The sequence below is a fragment of the Rhinolophus hipposideros genome, assembly GCF_964194185.1.
Source record: "Rhinolophus hipposideros genome assembly, chromosome: 20".
Lineage (NCBI taxonomy): Eukaryota > Metazoa > Chordata > Mammalia > Chiroptera > Rhinolophidae > Rhinolophus > Rhinolophus hipposideros.
In genome coordinates, this window is record NC_138066.1 from 48422344 (window position 1) to 48442062 (window position 19719).

The 19719-nt window shown below is 55.2% G+C and overlaps 2 protein-coding genes across 2 annotated transcripts; both read left to right on the top strand.

Moving 5' to 3' along the window:
• Positions 1–1391: 1391 nt before the first annotated feature.
• OTOP2 (otopetrin 2) lies at positions 1392–8999 on the top strand. Its single transcript, XM_081028763.1, has 6 exons — positions 1392–1719; positions 2260–2396; positions 3508–3566; positions 4050–4183; positions 5776–6647; positions 8454–8999. The coding sequence occupies exons 1-6, from the start codon at positions 1407–1409 to the stop codon at positions 8622–8624; spliced, it is 1686 nt and encodes a 561-aa protein (XP_080884889.1). The 5' UTR covers positions 1392–1406; the 3' UTR covers positions 8625–8999.
• Positions 9000–10079: 1080 nt separating this feature from the next.
• OTOP3 (otopetrin 3) lies at positions 10080–19719 on the top strand (the record flags this gene model as incomplete). Its single annotated transcript, XM_081028304.1, has 7 exons — positions 10080–10263; positions 14244–14660; positions 14750–14886; positions 15499–15557; positions 15835–15953; positions 17606–18420; positions 19549–19719. 7 exons carry the CDS (start codon positions 10080–10082, stop codon positions 19717–19719), a joined length of 1902 nt encoding a protein of 633 aa, XP_080884430.1.

A 19719-nucleotide genomic window follows, 5' to 3' on the forward strand; every position in this document is an offset into this window, starting at 1 on the left:
AAAGGGCCCCCGGCGGAGGAGGGCGGCGGGGTTAGGACTGAGGCATGGGGTTGGAGGGGACCGGGCAGGGGCCGGGGCCGCAAGGCCCGGCTGCCGCAGACGGAGGGTGCGGAGCGCCAGAGCCGCGGCTACACTGACATCTGAGCCGCTCCCCCGGCAGGAGGCGGGAGGATTTCCAGCGGCCCAAGGGAGCCGCCCCCGGGCTGCCCCTGGGTCCTAAACACCCTGCTCCCGAGATCACACGGATGACACACGCGAGGTCCTGCCCTCTCTCCGAAAGTGCCTACCCCAGAGCCCCGCCCCAGGAGCCCCAGTCTGGGGACAGTCCGAGGTCTGTCCTCACTAGAGCCCAGACGCTGCGGCTCCTGATGTGCCACCCGTCGAGGGAACAGGCCAAGGGCCAAGGTCACTGTCCTGACCCTTAGGACAGTGGGCCTACGGGGGCTCGTAGGACTGACCGCCAGTCAGCCAGTAGGACCGGGCTGTCCTGGCCGCCACCGGCTCCCGTGGGGTCTGCAAGCCGCGTTCCAGCAGGTGGCGCTCAGAGACCGGGCGTGGACTCCGCGTGCGGAACTTGGTACCCACGCCCGACTTCACAGCATCCAGCGGAGCGGGGGATAGGGGAGCGGGATAGAGGAAGAAGGAATTTCGATCACCGTGAGGGTGCCGGGGAAAGGGTCTCGAGGGTCCGGGCCAACAGCAGAGGAGCGCAGAGGTACAGGGTGCGCCGGGGGTGGGAGGGAGCCAGGATGCCTGCGGGCCCTCGGGGCGTCCACTGAGCAGGAGATCTCCGGGCAACTAGCGGGCGGAATCACAGGGCGCCAGGGCGCGGTGGGCGCCGGGGGCGGGGTGCCCTCTGGGTGCCGCAGTGAGGGCGGCGCTGGAGCCTGGCCCGGCGGCGGTGACGGGGCAGCGGGGGAGGGGGCGCCTCTCCGGGTAAACATAAATCTCACCTTATCTGGCTCTGGCGCGCTCTTCCCTAAATTCAGCTCGGAGAAAAGATGGATCATGTGAGTGGCACTGAGAGGTTTACGGAGCTGAGCTTCTGTGGCTGCAAATCGCCTTGTCCTCCCCGCTATAAAGCGCCTGTACCGCCAGGCGAGAGAGGAGCCGCTCGCCGCCCTCTGACCCCAAGCTCAGCGCGGGCTCTGGGCCCAGCCAGGTGAGTGCCCCGGCCAGCGGGCTGACGGATTTGGGGAGAGGGGACCTTGCACGGAGTCCGACGGTGCTGCCGTCCCGCGAGACTGGCAGGCTCAGCTTTTCTCTTCCCCGTCGCAGTTCTTCCTCCATCACCCACCCTCGAGGTTAGGAACTACCCCCAGTCCCCAAATCTAGGGATAAGACCGGAGAATGAACCTGGGCCCCTGTCCGCTCCTTCCGCACAGTGACCCCTCCAACCTCCCGCCATGTCGGAGGAGCTAGCCACCGGCCCCAAGGAGAGCCCGCGGGCGCCGCGGGCAGGACCCCGCGAGGTGTGGAAGAAGGGCGGCCGCCTGCTGTCCGTGCTGCTGGCCGTGAATGTGCTGCTTCTCGCCTGCACGCTCATCAGTGGCGGCGCCTTCAACAAGGTGGCGGTGTATGACACCGACGTGTTCGCGCTGCTCACCGCCATGATGCTGCTCGCTGCGCTCTGGATCGTCTTCTACCTCCTCCGCACCGCGCGCTTCCCGGACGCCGTCCCCTATCGGGATGCGCACGCCGGCCCCATCTGGCTCCGAGGTGCCAGGCAAAGTGTGGGCGGAGGTGGGGTGGACCAGGCATGGAGCTGGAGGCTGGGGCTCTCCAAGGAACTGTGGAGGGAGTGCACGTCGAGGTGGAGGGGTCAGAAGTCCCCTGGCAGGATTCCATGTGGCTGAGGGACAGGTGGGCAGCTCTTGAGGGAGAAGAGAAAGGGAAAGGGTCCTGGAGGAGGGAGGAAGGGGAACTTCTTTGCCCTGTCTAAAGATGGGAAAACGGTGGTCATGGGACAGCTTCTGATGGAGGGCAGAACAGATGACAGCTCCAGCTGAAAGAGCCCATCTAGGGCCCTTCCCCTTATCTATGTATCCCCAAAGAGATGGGGGCTCAGTGGGACATCCATCCACCCACTCAGTCATACACTCACCTTTCCATCCACTCATTCATCTTTCAATCCATCCGTTCACCTATCCACCTATCCATCCATCCATCCATCCATCCATCTAATCACCCACCCAACCACCCATCTAGCCATCCTTCCTCGTATTTATAAGCCTTTTCTCCTGCTCCTCTGATTCCCAGGTGGGCTGGTGCTATTTGGGATCTGCACTCTGGTCATGGATGTCTTCAAGACCGGCTACTACTCCAGTTTCTTTGAGTGCCAGTCAGCCATCAAGATCCTGCACCCTCTCACCCAGGCTGTGTTTGTCATTGTCCAGGTGGGTGGGTGGGAGGAGGGTCCTTGAGTGTGGCAGAAAGGAGCCAACATCTGGCCTGGGGTCCGGAGACCTGAGCTCCACTCCTCTTCTACCCTGAACAGTCGAATAAGGTGGGGATAGGACTGTAGTGGGACTATGAGTCCATGCATCTGGAAGGACGTGGCAACGAAGTAATATGCAAATGTGAGCACCTACTGAGGGGCCCAGTGATTTCATTTCAACCCGAGCAGAGCAGTTAACGCCTCAGAGGTGTGAGTTGTGGCAACCAGCCTGTCTCCTAGAACGGAGCCTGCCCTCCCTGCGTGCCCATCGGAGGCATCGGGCTCAGCCCCAGGTCCTGCTGCGGGCATGGCCAGTTTGGCCTCAGATAGACAGATATGTATGTAGGTATGTATGTATAGCGTAAATAACACTTTTGAAGACCTTCTGACTGAGCAGGACTAGTCTTATATGGGACTAGAACAGACCCCAGCACTACATCAGAACGATCACATGTTATGGTTCCCTCCCGTGAAACACCACCGTGTGGCCAGGTTTCCACAATTCAAAACATTTATGACTTTGGCATTTATATAGTTTTAGTCTTTTACATTTTATGGGCTTGGAGGAGACTCAAGTAAAATGAACATACAGATACCCCCACATAGCAAGGGTTTGTTAGCAGCCGGATGAGAGTGAAGTCTTGCAGGGCAACAAAGGATGAGGTTGGGGCACGGGGTGTTGCCAAAGGGAAGTGAGTAGTCACCAGAGAATCTTTCTGCCTTGGACACGACCTAGCCTGAGGCTGGTCTTGCTCTCAGGAATAAACAACCAGACGGTCAAAACTCTACTTGACCTCTACCTTGCAAAACACAAACTCTGAAACCAGAGAGTTTTACAGATATGACATTTTGCACATTATTAAAGAGCAGAGTATTATTTTATATGGATTGTTCCATAGAAGAGAGAAAGCTCTTGATCTCATTTTGTAAAGCTAAAATAAACATAATAACTTAGCATGAGGGCTCTTGAGGTAGAGAGACCTTAATGCTGGGCATGGATATGGGCACTCTGGAGTTTAGCTGTGTTTGTTCTGCAGAGTAAATGACCTCACCACTCTCTCTCAATACAGACTTACTTTCTCTGGGTCTCTGCTAAAGACTGTATTCACGTCCACCTGGATCTGACCCGGTGAGTGCCCGATCCACAGCTCAATGGCCTTGCCCATGATGCCTGTGCCCACCTTGCATGAGAGATGAGGGCTTTCGCACCTGAGGCAGGGGTCCTCTTCATGCCGCTTGGGTGGGTTGCAGCCAAAGTCCCCTTGCTTTGTCAGCTTGATTTCCATCACCCTGTGCTGTGCTGTTTGTGCGTGTGTGTGCACCTGCATGTGCTTTGGTGGGATGGGTTATGTAGTGCACTACATGTCCTTTTCCCTAGGACAGGGAACAGCGGTGGCCTGAGCCCCTGGACACCCCCTGGCCCTCTCTTGGATGGCATCCCCCCCAGGCTGTGTTCCTTCCAAACTCAGCTTCCTGTTCACACAGGGGCGTGACTGTTTCTTGTTTCTCAATACCGTCTCCCAGTGTAGCTCCCCAACCCTCTCTCAACTTCGCCAGGGACCCAAAATGAGCCAAACACACTGACTGGCCTTTGATCTCCCTCCCCAAACAGGTGTGGTCTCATGTTCACACTGACCACCAACCTGGCCATCTGGATGGCAGCTGTGGTGGATGAGTCCGTACACCAGGCCCACTTCCACAGCAGTTCTCACGGCAACGCCAGCCACTCCCGCCTCGCTCCTGACCGTGAGTCCCCACTTCAGATGAAGTCTGGCCCTATGACTTCCAGAACTCAGACTGGGTGCTTTGTGCACTTTTAGAGTCAGTCTCCTGTGCCCTCGTGAGAGAGGACAGCGTCCTCCTGCTCCAAGCTCTGACTCTGGCATATAACTGTAGGTGACTCAGGAAGGGGAGTATCAGGGGCACCCTCTCATCCTGGAGGGTGCAGCCTAGGCCCCACTGTCCAGGTCTCCATTCCACCAAAGAAGGGACTCGGGCTCCAGGACGAAAGGGCCAGGGTGATCAAACTGGAGGGAGGGGAAAGGAGGCAGAGTTGCTCGAGGCGGAAGCATGGGATCAGATGGAGAGCGTGGCAAGAAGCTAGAAATAATAATCACGATGACAGTAGTGACAATCTATTGAGCTCTATATGTCTGGTGCTGTGCTAAGTGTCTTAACTCCCACAGTTTCCCTATGAATGGGTAATGTTAATGTTCCTATTTTACAGATGAAGAAACTAAGGCATGGAGAAATTATGTACCTTGCCCAAGGTCACAGAGCTTGAAATTGGAGAACTAGTGTTCAGATCCATCTTTGCTTTTAACCAATATGCTGTATTGAGGCAGAATGGGGTCCATAGTCCCCCGGTTTTAGTTCTCTGGACTTCTCTAGGGCACCTCACTAGCTAGGACCAGACTAAATGGCTGAGTCCATCGGGACTCCGCCTGAAGACACACATACTCCAGTATGGAAGCATCTAGAGTAGAACACACAGGCCAGCCATGGGGAGACCCCAGTCCAGCAGAATATACAAAGGGCCTCCTTTCACATACAGAGGGCTTCCTGAGAATGGCTAAAACCAACCTGGGGAGGTCGCCAACTGAGCATGCTGGGCTGCAGAAAGGCACGCTGGAGAGGCACGCTGACCCTGCCCTGGAGTTCAGAGCCGGGTCGTTTGAGTCAGCTCTGCTGTCACAAGCCACCTTATCCAGTGAGCCTCCGTTTCTTCATCTGCAAAGCCAGCTGGCATAGTTCTGAGGATCGGAGAGATGTTTGCCAAGGCCCATGGCATCCTACAAAGCACGGTCTGCGTGCAGCACAAAACACCTTTCAGTGTGGTTCAAACAGAAGTGACGGGAGGTCATCGTCCAGATGTGGGCACAGCTGCTTGCTTTCTGGGCTGAGCAGATGCTGGGGAGAGCTTAGAGGAAGCTGCAACTTGAGGGGTTTCCAAGAAGGCTACTTTCTATCAGAATCAGAACCTCATCCATCTCGAAGAGCCAGGGGTCATTACTGGTAGGGACAGATGGGCAGTGTTTTCCTGAAGAAATGGGATGGGACGAAGTGGGCAGTTCTGTGGCTCAGATTGTTCTTTTCCCTTGAGCAACTGCTATTGTTCACTGCTGTGTCCCACAGTCTCTGGCACACAGAGGTGCTCAATAAATACCTGGCATGAATGAATATGCCAGGCCCTATGCAGGCATTTGGGATATGGCGGTGAATGTGGCAGACAGAGACCCTGCCCTTACAAAGGTCACAGTCCACGGCTGAGGCTCTTCAGACGGGGTACCTCCAGGAAGGTGGTAGGTCAGTACGGCTCTGTACCCCTCTCTCCACAGCGGCGCGTGCGGGCAGCCAGGTGGGAGGAGACTGCCCCTGCGACACGACCATCTGCCAGATCTTTCAGAAAGGCTACTTCTACCTGTACCCCTTCAACATCGAGTACAGCCTCTTTGCTTCCACCATGCTCTACGTCATGTGGAAGAATGTGGGCAGGCTGCTGGCCTCTTCCACCCATGGCCACGGCCACGCCCCATCCCGGGTCAGCCTCTTCCAGGAGACCTTCTTTGCCGGCCCGGTCCTGGGCCTGATGCTCCTCGTGGTGGGGCTGGCCGTCTTCATCATCTACGAGGTCCGAGTGAGTGGGGAGGGGGACCACACCCAGCAAGCCCTGATCATCCACTACAGCTTCAACATTGTCTGTCTGGGGCTCATGACCTTGGTCAGCCTGAGCGGCTCAGTCATCTACCGTTTTGACCGCCGGGCCATGGACCACCATAAGAACCCCACGCGAACCCTGGACGTGGCCCTGCTGATGGGTGCCGCCCTGGGCCAGTACGCCATCTCCTACTACTCTATCGTGGCCGTCGTGATAGGCATGCCCAGGGGCCTGCTGGGGGGGCTCAACTTGGCCCATGCTCTGCTCACGATTGCCCAGCACACCTTCCAGAATGTCTTCATCATTGAGAGCCTCCACCGGGGCCCCCCTGGGGCTAAGCCTCACGAGACCCCTCCCAAGGAGCCCTGCCTTACCTTTGCCAATCTGGATGCCCTCCACCCCTTGCCCACCTGCCCACCCACCCCCAGGCCAATTGGCCCGAGCCCAGCAGGCCCTCAGGAAGCAAAGGCCATCACCTTGGCCCCCAGGGGCCACTGGAGACGCCGATGCCTGAAGGACATTTCTCTGTTTCTCCTCCTCTGCAATGTCATCGTGAGTAACTGGCGGTGTAGGGGTGGGCTGCAGGGAAGAGGAGACCAGGAGGTTCTTTCTGGTTTATTCACTTGACCTTCTCTGTCTTGCCCCAGCCTACTAGAGAATCTCACAGGTCTCTAGCGAAGGAGCAGATTCAGAGGGGATCAGGGCCAGCCCCCAGGCAAACAGCATCTCAGGGCACACAGAGAATGAATTCCCAGTGTACTGGAATCTAGGAAGCAGCCAGAGCTAGAGGAATCCTAGGGAATGCTGACATGGGGGCTGGGTGGACATGAGAGTGGGGGCCCTCACCCCAGGTCGGAGGTGTGACTGCTCCTGGGAACTTGTGATCAGCCTGTTTCTTAGAATAATTGGAGCCATGTCAGGAAGTAGCAGAGACCAGTGTAAGTGTGAGCAATCTGTTAGCAGAGTGGAGCAGCAGGCTGGCTGGGAAGCGGGGTACCATCAACAGCCACCCCCTTCCCAGTGATTCAGCAGAGTCTCTCACTAAAAGAAACTCCTCTATATAGCAACAGACTTCACCCAACACAAGTATATGCCATGTGCAGAAATACTCTTCATGAAGGTGAACCCCAATAAAGAAACATTCCTAATACAGCTACAACCCAACAGAGAAATGTCCCAGTGTAGATACAGTCCCCAAGAGGAAATCTCTAATACAGAAACATGTACCCACATAAGTACATCCCAAAGAAAGAACAAACCTCTAAATAAATTTTGCTCAATATGAAAATAGTCCTTTTAGCTATAACCTCCAATAGAAAAACACTCATAATATAGAAACATCCGTAATGTGGGTATATCCAATATAAAACACATCTCCAGAGAGAATTCTACCCTAGCTTCATCTACATGAAATACACCAACAATCCATCCTCACTGAGGTGCTTTCTTAGTGAAGTCCCCACTTTAACTATTGCCCATCTTATAGGTCACCTTAAAAAAAGTGATCAGCAATCTCCAAACTACCAGTGGAAGCAATAAGGCTCAAAACTTCATCATATCCTGAGCCAGCTTTAGTGCAGATGCCCAGCCCTGGCTCCGCCCCACCTTCTGCTCATCAGGCCCATAGGCTGGGAGTCACCTTTGGGGAGGCTGTGTTTGCTCTAGTATCTGCCTGGATCAACTCTGAAAACATCATCTCCAACTCCTTCATTGTATAGGACAGAAACAGGCTCAGAGGGGAGCTGTGATGTGTTGAAGGGCGAAGTTCGATGGGGTTGAGGAGGGTGGGGCTAGCCGAGAAGCTTTTGTTCTTTGCCTCCTACCCCACACCAGAACCTTCTGAGCTCAGAGCCAGAGATGAAGCAGGATTCCAGCTTCAACCTCCTGCAGACCTGGGAAGGGGGCAGGGAGTGGAGGTGGAGCTGGAGAGCAGAGTTCATAAAGGGCTGTGGTGGGGTACCCTTCTGCTGGATCTGACCCCCTGCCCAGGATGTGTCTGATTCTGCAGCCACCCTGCACACATCTCTCCAGGAGAGAGCGCTGATTTAGCCATTTGTACCAAATTCTCACGTCATCTATTGAAACCTCTTCCCCCTCCCCACGTCCCAAAAAGTGACCCAGACTGAGGGTGGGAGACGGGATCACAGTAGGGAGCCCTCTCCTGGAGGTGGGCAAGTTCAGCTGGGCACATTTCCTGAACACCTTAGTGAATGCCAGTCCCTGCCTAGGATGCAGGAAGTCCCCACTCAGCAGCTCCATCCCCTGCCATTCACCAAACTAGAGGACTGGGACCCCCAGGAAAGCTCACATAAATGACCCAGGCTGGGCCAGGCCCTAACCTTGCCCTCTCTCCCACAGCTGTGGATCATGCCCGCCTTCGGAGCTCGCCCTCACTTCAGCAACAAGGTGGAGGTGGGCTTCTATGGCTACTCCCTCTGGGCAGCCATCGTCAACATCTGCCTGCCTTTCGGCATCTTCTACCGTATGCATGCTGTCTCTAGCCTGCTGGAGGTCTACGTGCTGTCCTGAAGCTCCGCCCCCTCACCCCCCGACGGAGCCGTGGAGGGAGGGACTCAGCTCATGTACCCACCCAGAGACCCTCGGGATGGAAACCCAGGCTGGCAGTCACTGTGCCACATTACCACGCTTTCCGTGCTGGCACCAGAGTGGAATTGTCACAAAAGTTTTTTGTTTATTTTTCCGGATGAGTTTTTAATTCACAATCAGGAGATGCCTGTCCACCCCAGCATGACCCTGGGGCATGGGGCTAACCGGGAGGGAGACTTCTCCCTGCAGCTGTAGGACTAGTAAGTGCTGGTGGCTCCAGCTCCACCCTTCATCCCAGCCCTGTGACCTGGCCGATGCTGCCATCTGGAGCTGGGAACCAATAAACCTGCAGTTTGCTCCCTGTCCCCCACTTCTTGTCTCAGCTGTCCCATCTGAGATGATCACAGGAGAGGATCTTGAGGGTAGGAGCTGGGAAGGTCCCTGGAGATTTTCAGGTCTCAAGCTTTTCAGTGGGTGAGCTGAGTCTGAGTTACAAACCAGTTACAGACTAGTACCTGGCTGGTTGGGAGGGGCTGGCGGAGTACCCAGGCGGTCCCCTTCCTCTTCCCTGTATCCTCAAGTGACATATGCATTTTTTATGTTCCTGTTCCATGTTCCATGACACAGGAAAGGTGAGGAAGGACTGACCCGGTATTACATTATATTTATATTATACAAGACCCAGTATTATATTATATTTATATGATATGATATGATATGATATTAAAGACCCAGCCTTATATTATAGTAAAATAAGACCGGGTCTTATATTAATTTTTGCTCCAAAAGACGCATTAGAGCTGATGGTCCGGCTAGGTCTTATTTTCGGGGAAACACGGTAGAGGAGGAAGGATTGGCGGCCAGCAGAGTTAGGTGAAGGGAGGACAGGCGGGGCGTTGGGAGGGGAGTGCGCTGGGAGGGAGGAGAGCGTGGGAGCAGCCGCAGGACTTCAGAGGAAAATGTGCCCGGTCCCTGCCCTCTCCCTCATGAGGTGGGCGGGTCTCAGAAGCCGCAGGAGGAGCTGAGCAGGGCCAGAGGGGGCGACTTCGCATCCTACTCGCCTCTTGCCCCATCTGAATGGGGTCTCTTCCGCCCCAAGTTCACTGTTTGACTTAGGGACAGAGAGGGTGCTGGAACACGCGGGGTGGCAGCAGCATGGCCTGGGGCAGAGTTGGGTACAAGCAAAGGCAACCCCAGACCTGAGAGTTCCATTTCCTGTCTGGCCGCCAGAGGAAAGTGTGGCCTGAACCCCGCAAGGCCTTTACTTCGGCCTAGGAACCTTGCGCCCCACCTCACCCTGGAGGCGGCCTCCCGTGGGTCCCTTGGCCCTTAGCTCCGCGCTTGCACCGCCTCCGGCCCCGCCCGTCCATCTAGCCGCCTCGCTATTGGCTGCTCCGTCCCAGCCGGAGCCCCCGGCGGGTAATTAAGGAAGAATTAATGAGATCTCCAAAGTCAACAAAAAAAATCGATGGTTCGCAGAGCCCGAGCGGCGGCTGCGCAGTCCCGCGGGGAGAGGGCGTCGGGGGCATCGGTCCGGGCGCTATGGCCTCACCTGGACGGATGACCGGTACTGCGCCCACGGTTGGTGGTGAGCCGGCAGCGCTGCCCGCCCAGGCCTCAGGTAAGGCGCTCCGGCGGTGCCCTTAGGGCCGGGAGCGCCCTCGACCTCTGCAGGAATATTCCGAGAGCCCACTGTGACACTCCCACCTACCCCGCCCCCAAAGCGGGCTTCCGGGGCTAGGGGCTGCGGGGACTGGGGTGCGGGGCGGGATGACTGTGGGAGGTCAACACTGGCGGCCCGAACGCCCGCCCTTTCCTGCCCCTACCTCCTTTCCTCGGATGGGCGCGCGCAACTGAGACGTTGCGGAGGCCAGGAAGAAGAGAAAAACCGGATGGCTGGGGAAAGGGGTGCGGGGTTGGGGCTGCCTGGACGCCCGGTCTGAGGCATACGTGTAGAGGCTGCCCAGGACCCCACAGTCCCCCGAGTGGCTCGGAAATAAATCCCGAAGCCCCCGGCCCTGCGCTCCTGGCCGGACGCCGCGCCCCGACGGCTCCACGGCTTTCGTCACCTGCCTCTAAACGCGGCCCACAAACCAGTTGTGCGGGCTCTTCCTCCGGCTGGTGTCGCGCCGAAAGGCGTGCCAGAGGGCGGTGGACTCCTCCTTGTCAGTTTCAGGCGCCCTTACCGTCTTCCTGCGACCCCTGAGTGCACCCCCTCTCGGTCACTGACCCTGCGGGGGCGGACCGAATCCACCGCTTTGAGGGCTCCCTCTAGCGGCTGATGGAGGGTTGAACCCCCGCCGGTCTGGGGTGGGAAATGTAGGGCGAGGACCCTGGAGGGCCCGGGAACCTTCGGTATCCTCTCGAGGCTTGCAGTTCAAGGAAAAACCGCCTCCAAAATTCACCAATAATCCCGACCCTTCCAGTCTCTCCAGGATTTCAAGAGAACTGGTAGTGTATAAATAGCTAACACTGAGAGCTTTCTGTGTGCCAGAAAGGAATTCACATTCATTTACCTAAATTAAATCATTTAATTTCAATAAAACCTACCCCTAAGAGGTAGGTATTATGCATTAATTCCTTCATTTATTCATTCAAGAAATCTTTATTGAACGTCTACTATATGCTGGGTACTGTTCCATAGTTATATGTCTGCTTTTACAGATGAGGAAACCAAGGCACAGGTAGTCTAAGTAGCTAGCCCTAGATCACACAGATAGTAGGTGTCAGAATCTGGGCTCTTAAATCATTAGGTTATCCTGCCTTGGGAAGATGGGGGAGAATCTGGGGAAGGAGGGACGGAGCAGTCAGGGTTGGAAGAGAAGGAACAGGGAGGTGTTCCCATGAACCTCAGGCTTGCTCAACCTGGGTGTGGGAGCCTAGGAGGAAAGATAAAGATCCCGCAAAGTCTCCTCAGCAGTGACACATAGAAAATGTTTATTGGAAAGGGTCTCTGTCCACAGCTCTGGTGCTGAAATTTCCCCCAGAAAATGCCAGTCATTTGGCAAACACTGGTTGATGTCATGCTGTGCCATGTTTGGAGGGTCCAAGTTAAAGAGGATCTTTTCTCTGCCTTGGAGGAGCTCCTGGTCTTGAAGGGAGCCAGGAACACCCACAGAACCTCACCAGACAGTGCACACCCACTCCAAATAGACATTTGGGCGGAGAGAGAAAGCTTCCCAGGAGAGGTATTTAAGGTGGGTGGGGAGGATGGGTTAGGGCCACAGTGGAGTACACAGGCAAGGCAGAAAGAATAGCGGCTCCATGATGGCGGGAGGCAGGATACCACATTAGAAATGTGGAGCCCTCTGGCTGGGCCTGGATGGACAAGGGGAGCAGGTGCCTGGAGTGCGATGAGGGGGCCAGACAGGGAGGGGGCAGAACTGGAACAAGAATGACAGAGAGGACTAGGAAAGGTTCATTTGTAGAACCTTTAAAAGAGGACCAAGTTTTATTATGCTATTTGCCTCAGAAGAGAACAGTAGAAGGTATGAATATTGAGCAGATTGCCCATGGGAGAATGAGGGGCTGGAGGGCCTGCGTTTTAGAACCAAATGAGATGAGGGTCTTCTGGTGGTTATACAGTGGAAAAGTCTGAAGCTTCTGACGCTCAGAGTTCAGAGGGACAGACAGAGCGAAGCACAGCTAACTAACATAGAGCATGAGAGGTGGACTCCAGAAACAAGCATAGAACTTAGTGGGGTGACCAAGAGGGGCACCTAATCCAGCCTTGGCATGGGGGCTCAGAGGAGGCAGCTTAGAGAAGGCGGGGCTCTTCTGAGTCCTGAAGGACAAGCTGCAGTCAGCCAAGGGGTATGGGGGTTGGCATTATGGGCAAAGGGTCAGGTGTGGCTGGATAGGGAGGTGAGCAAAAGCAAGGGCATTCTGGGAACTACAGCAGGATGGCACAGCCTGTGGGCAAGTGGGGTATGAAGACAATGCTGGAGATGTAAGTCGAGGCCAGACCAGGAAGTAACAGCAGCTCCCCTGCCTTGAGTACTTTGTGTGCTCCAAATCCATATTACACACACACGGCCTCGTTTCATTTTTAAAGGCCGTGCTAGGCAGCTTGGACTTTATACTAAGCGCAGTTGGTTGCTTGCAGTAAGGGAGGGGCATGGTGGGCAGGGAGACCAGTCCAGGAGAGAGAGGAGGGGGCCCGGAACTAGGGTAGAAGTTGGCGTCAAGAAAAATCTAAGAGCAATTTGGGGGCTGGAATGGACAGGCTTGGGGCCTAAGAGGTGAGAGGCAAGGATGCCCAGTTCCCTGCTGAGAGATGTGGGGATGGAGATACCACTCGATGAGATAGTGAGCTTAGAAAGCAGGTCTCCTGCAGCCTGGAGGACCGGGACCGCAATCACTTAGAATCCTGAGCCCAGAGCACCAGGGATGCCGGGGCAGTGGCAGGACCAAGGGGAGCACCTGGGGTGGCAGGGAGTGGCGAGGGAGCCTTCCCGTCAGGACAGCACCCTGCACCATAGGGTGTCCCCCTCTTTAGAGCAGCTCAGTCCCACAAGGAATGGCTACCCAAAAGTCCACAGGCGGAGTGTGCAGGACTCCAGGAAAAGGCCTTGAGCTGCACGTATGAGGTGACCTAGGTCTGGGTCCAAGAGAGGTGTGACATAGGGGTTGGCCTGAGTGAAAGCTTAGGGACGGTGAGGAAGGAGCGAGAGACATTCATGGTGGAGAAGTGTCAAGGATGGTGTTCCTCGTGTGCTGGGCAGTCACGGGGCGTCCAGGAGTCAGGAGGAGGTGGTGCAAATGGCAGTCAGTTCTGTCAAAGTCAAGTCACGAGTACGGCACTCCCGCTGATCCCCACCTCCCCATGCTCAGCGTGGACATCACAGGTCACTCCCGGACCTTTGTCCCCTAAGCCTTTACAATTAATTTCAATTATATAAGTAGTGTGTTTGTTAAAAACTAGAACATTAAACCACTCCCACTCCTAGTGCTGTCCTCTCTTCCCACAAGAAACTTCTATTGTGAATCTGGTAGGTGTCTTCTAGACCTTTTCAAAGTAATTTATATACCCCCATTTGTACGCATAATAGAGTATTATTTCCGAGCACAGCATTCTTTTTCCCCAGGCCCACTCTCAGCCTCAGGATCCTTCTCAACACACAACACTAGGCAACCATTACCTGCTAATGAGTCAGGAAAAGAAAGGGCACCTCCTTGCTCTTTCTCTCAGGAGTGAAATTCCTTCCAGAAGTCAGCAGAGCACAAGCTGCCTGTTGGCAAGAAGTCACAGCCCTCGAAACTGCCCCGTGGCCAACCACCGTGCAGATGCCCCTGGCTCCCTTGGCAGATATTATCATTCCATCTTTGGCTCAGGCTCTAAGACAGGAGGTGGAGGTAGGGGGTAGGGGGTCCTCAGGCCAGTCAAAATAATCCCTGTGTTTATGTGGAGCCAAAGTGCTTCCATATCCCCTCGTCTATTTGAACCTCCCAGGGTCCTGTAAGGTAGATGGGCAGCTGCTATTATTTCCAATGTTCTGACTAGAGAGTTTGCCCTAGGTCACACAGCAGTTAGGGGCAGGAGTGGAATTGAACCCAGGACAACAGGCAACCAACCAACCAGGCTCCTTTCTCCCTCCCCAGCAGCTGCTGAGGCTCCACCCGTGGCCTCTCCAGAAGCACAGGAGACTAGAGCGGCTCCAGCCAAGGAGAACCAAGTGGACATGGGGGCTGAGGTGACAGAGGCCCACGCCTCGCCCCACCAGAAGTCCTGGCTGGTGCGGCATTTCTCGCTGCTCCTGCGGCGGGACCGGCAGGCCCAGAAGGCGGGGCAGCTCTTCTCAGGGCTTCTGGCCCTCAATGTGCTGTTCCTGGGCGGAGCCTTTATCTGCAGTATGATCTTCAACAACGTGGCCGTGACTCTGGGCGACGTGTGGATCCTGCTGGCCGCACTGAAGGCCCTCTCCCTCCTCTGGCTTCTCTACTATGTGGCCGGCACCACATGCCGGACGCATGCCGTGCTCTACAGGGACCCTCACGCAGGATCCATTTGGGTGCAGGGTGAGTGTTGGGGTGCTGGGTGGATGGAGAGGGGTGGAGAGGGAGAGCCCATTCCAGGGGAGGTGCCAATGGCCGCCTGGCTCCGCCAGGCTCCCTGCTGCTCTTCGGCAGCTGCACCATCTGCCTCAATGTTTTCCGTGTGGGCTACGACATGAGCCACATCCACTGCAAGTCACAGCTGGAGCTCATCTTCCCTGCCATCGAGATCATTTTCATCAGCGTCCAGGTAACAGGCCTCTTCAGTCCCCACGCCACCGGGCACACGCTATCCCTACCCATGCAGCGTGCACACACACCCCAACTTATGCCTAGAAACAGCCTGATAGGCAAATAACCTACGTGGCCCAGAGTGTGTACACACACCACAGCCCTCACAGATGCCTGTCTCCGTGGACCCACATCCACACACACCTGCACACATCATGTCCTGAAATGCAGACACCTATAAATACATCTGCCTGTACCTACTTGCATATACCTAAATCTATACCCCCAGATACACAAAGCTACTCCTATTAATGAATATCCAACTCCCTCCTGACTTCCTGTTCTATACTAGGCATTGCGTTTCACTTTCAGCATCTTTTTATTTTGCCAATAAGTATGCATTCCCCTGAGAGGTAGACATTGTAGTCCCATTTTAGAGCCGAGGTGACTGAGGCTCAGAGATATCTTACCACTGGCCCAAAACCACACAGCAAGGAAACGGTAGAGCCAGGATTCCAACCTGGGCTTCCTCGTTGTCTCTTCCATGGTAAATACACACAAGGCACACACCCCAGGGTCCCACCCGCACTCCCACTCCCAGCTCCTGGGCTCAAGGCCCTGTCTCTTTCAGACCTGGGTGCTCTGGAAACACTGTAAGGACTGCGTTCAGGTCCAGACCAACTTCACCAGGTAAGATGGGAGTGCCTTCTCTTCCTCCAACAACTCCTGGGGCTATCTGTCCCCAACTAGTGCCTGTCCCCCACAGCTTCCCTGGGCATGGTGACCCTGGGGCTGCGGGTTGGTATGGGAATGGTCCCGGGAGGCCCCAAGGCTGCCTGTCCTGAAGTCCTAACGCCAGATGAGATCTTGTTTGGGGAGACAGTGGACACCCCAAAGGCAGTGATAGTGCAGGTCGGGCACCCAGGGAGCTGGCCAAGCTGTGTGGGCAGTGTGGCATCTCCTCCAGGTGTGGCCTGATGCTGACCCTGGCCACCAACCTTCTGATGTGGGTTCTGGCCGTCACCAACGACTCCATGCACCGCGAGATTGAGGCAGAGCTCAGTGCCCTCATGGAAAAGTTCTCAGGTACAGAGGAGACCATGACCCTCACCCCTGAATGTACACACACACACACACACACACACACACACTACACTTCCTCAAACGGGTGAGGCTCCATGAGTCTGTAGAGTTGGGAGCGAACTCCAGAGGCCCCATCACGACTAAACAGAAAACAGACATTTGCCGGTAGTTCCCATCCTGCCCCCATTCTGTACCTGTCCCATCAGGTATTGGCACCCTGCAGCCCTGCTCCAGGCACCCATCTAGCTGTCAGCAAGCTAGCCACTAATCCTGGCTGAGGTAGTCACTGATAAGTGCAGGTCTGCACCCCACCCCTGGTATTTGCATTTTATTTGCAAGAAAAAGGCCTTCAGGACTGAAAGGAATGTCTTCCTAATACAACTGTAAGTGCCCGGACATATCAGGAGGGATGGAAGATTTGTGGGGAGAGAGAACGACCCACATGGTTTCATTTGCCCCATCCCCAGCTGTGCAGCCTGCCCCTTAGAGTCTATGTCCCATAAACCTACATGGGAACATCGCTGTCAGTGGGATTCAGCCACACCTGTATGTGTACAGCCCTGCCCCCACCCAGTGGCATTGCCATCCTGACCTGTGAACAGCCTTCCCAGCACCCCCCCATGTGTTTACACACCCATCACATAAGTCATGGTGTGCCTGTACGTTGTGCACATTCTCTGTACTCTGGATACGTTTCTCAGAACTGTGCAAAGAGAATTTTTTGGAAGTCACATCATAGATATTTTTTTATTAAAATATTCAAACACACAGTGGACGAACAAGACAGATCCATCACCCAGACGCAATGGTTAACACTTTGCCATGTTTATTTCAATTTTTTGCTGAATTACTTACATTATTGAGATCATGGCATTTCATCTCAAAACATTTCAGTATGTATCTCTTTAAACTAAGTATATTTCGCTACATTACCATAATGCTATTATAATTTCTAACAAAATCACTTCACATCATCCCCACCCTCTACATAAATCTATATTGACTTTCTCCAAGCAGCCCATGAAATGTCTTGTATGGTGGTGTTTTCAAACATTCAATGCATTTGGTTGTTCAGTCGCCAGCCTTTTTCCCTAATGACACTGAAATTTGTTAGGTTGCTTTCTGGTAGTGAGTGGCATTTGACTTTTGCCCATCTCCCCTGCTTTTCCTAGAAAATGGAGGCGTGGAGCAAAGTCTTGATTAGCTTTAGGCCACACACTTTTGGCACCAGCAATCCATAAGTAAGGCTGTGTGCCCTGCACCTCACAGTGAAGCAAGATGTCTGCTCAGCCCACAGTGCATGCTGCAAAGGGTTCAAGTGTAGCAGCCAGATCCTCCCATTAGAACACTACAGGTGTCCCCTCGTTTCCAATACGTAATCTGTGGAAGTGACATTTGGCACCAAAGTCATCATACGTTCAATGCTTTGCATAGTAATCTTGGCACCTGGTCTGGAATAGCTTTGTAAAGGAATGACCATCTGTGATTTCTGATTGCTCTCTTTGGGCCTCAGTTTCCATACCTGTGAAATGGGTGGCTGGGTCCCTTCCACCTCTGGCATACGCCGGGGGTGAATGGGACTGATTTGTGCAGCTGGTCTCCTCAGAGCAAGGCTCACCTGAACGTCTGTCCCCTCTCATCCTGTCCCCTCCCAGGCAATGACACCAACACCTGCCTGTGCCTCAATGCCACCGTGTGTGAGGTCTTCCGGAAGGGCTACCTGATGCTCTACCCCTTCAGCACTGAGTACTGCCTCATCTGCTGTGCCGTGCTCTTTGTCATGTGGAAAAACGTGGGCCGCCGCCTGGCACCCCACGCAAGCGCCCACCTCAGCACCCCGCCCTTCCACCTGCTCGGGGCCATCTTCGGGCCACTGCTGGGCCTGCTGGTGCTGGTGGCAGGCATATGTGTCTTTGTGCTTTTCCAGATTGAAGCAAGTGGCCCTACCATTGCACGCCAGTACTTCACCCTCTACTATGCCTTCTATGCAGTCGTGCTGCCCGCCATGAGCCTGGCGTGCCTGGCGGGCACGGCCATTCACGGGCTGGAGGAGCGAGAGCTGGACACCCTCAAGAACCCCACCCGCAGCCTGGACGTGGTGTTGCTGATGGGGGCAGCTCTGGGCCAGATGGGCATCGCCTACTTCTCCATCGTGGCCATCGTGGCCACTCGCCCCCATGAGCTGCTCAACCGCCTCATCCTGGCCTATTCCCTGCTGCTCATCCTGCAGCACATCGCCCAGAACCTCTTCGTCATCGAGGGCCTGCACCGCCGCCCACTCTGGGAGGCAGCTCTGGAGGGTCTGGGGGAGAAGCAGGAGGCTGAGCCGCACCGCAGGGGCTCCCTGCTGGAGCTGGGCCAGGGTCTGCGGCGGGCCTCTCGGGCCTACATCCACTCCTACAGCCACCTCAACTGGAAGCGGCGGGCGCTCAAGGAGATTTCGGTCTTCCTCATCCTCTGCAATATCACAGTGAGTGACACGCGGGGAGGCATGGGGCAGAGCTGGCTGGGTGGCCCCAGAAATCCCCTCACTCAGGAAGGACTGGATCAAGGCGCATTCACTGCGCATTGACGGTCCTCAGGGTGATTGGCTTATGCCTTTGATTGTCAAGGACACACGCCTCTTTCCAACCAGTTCTATGCCGCTTGAGAGCAGAGCTTGTCCCCCAGCTCCCTGTGAGGTGCCTGGCATGAACGAATGTGCCAGTAGCCAAGTGCTCTTTACAGACAAACATGTAAGACTTCTATCCTCGGCAAGTTCCCTGTCTGGTTGGGGAGACACCAGGGGACCAGTTAGGGAATTACCAAATAATTAATTGTCCACTGAATTCAGTCAAAGGGCGAGATGAGAAAGTGCCAGGTTTTCTAAAGACTCTCTAGTGCGATGTGTTGATGATGGTTGCTCAGTCCCAAGTCCCCTTCTCCAGACAATAGCTCTGCATGTTGTGAATCATCACGAGTCCACGCAACAAGCATTATTGCTGTCCCTATTTCACAGATGAGCAAACTGAGGCTTAGGTTGTCTGACCTGCCCAAGATCCCACTGGCTTAAGTGGCAGAGCCAGGACAAGTCAGGGTTGTTTGAGCTCATGTGGGAAATGACTGACTGGCAACACACCTCAGATGCTGAAACCCCTGGTCCAGGCAGAGCATCAGTAATAAATTGGCAGAGCAGAGTAGGAGGTAAGAGAAGGATGTGTGGGCCTGAGTGGCCAAGGAAGGCTCCCTGAAGGTTTGATCTGGGCCTTGAGAAATGGGTAGAATTTCAAGGGCTGGGGTGGAGGGGGCCGAGACAAGCAGAAGGATGAAGCTGGAACAGAAGAAGGGGGTCAAAATCAAGGTCCAGGGGAGCCCTGCTCGACAGAGCAGGTTGAACCATGGGTGGTGGCAGCCTGGGGTCTCGTGATCCATCTGGAGTTCAGGCTGGCAAGCCAAGGAGGTGACTGTGGTCTGGGTGAGGGGGACATGGCGGGAAAAGGGCTGGCTCTGAGGGACGTACTGGATGAGCTGCAGGTGCTGAGGCCTTCCTCCCCTGAGCGGAGTGCCTGAGGGCGTGGGAGCACCCCTCCCTCACTCCACACTCTCCTCTCTTCCCCAGCTGTGGATGATGCCTGCGTTTGGCATACACCCGGAGTTTGAGAATGGACTGGAGAAGGATTTCTATGGCTATCGGACGTGGTTCGCCATCGTCAACTTTGGTCTGCCTCTAGGAGTCTTCTACCGCATGCACTCTGTTGGGGGGCTGGTGGAGGTCTACTTGGGGGCCTGA

Excerpts from the sequence above, each read along its gene's own strand:
- OTOP2 (XM_081028763.1), top strand. The coding sequence starts at position 1,407 with ATGTCGGAGGAGCTAGCCACCGGCCCCAAGGAGAGCCCGCGGGCGCCG. Across the intron at positions 3,567-4,049 it reads GTCCACCTGGATCTGACCCG|GTGTGGTCTCATGTTCACAC; the intron begins GTGAGTGCCCGA and ends CTCCCCAAACAG. Across the intron at positions 4,184-5,775 it reads CTCCCGCCTCGCTCCTGACC|CGGCGCGTGCGGGCAGCCAG; the intron begins GTGAGTCCCCAC and ends CTCTCTCCACAG.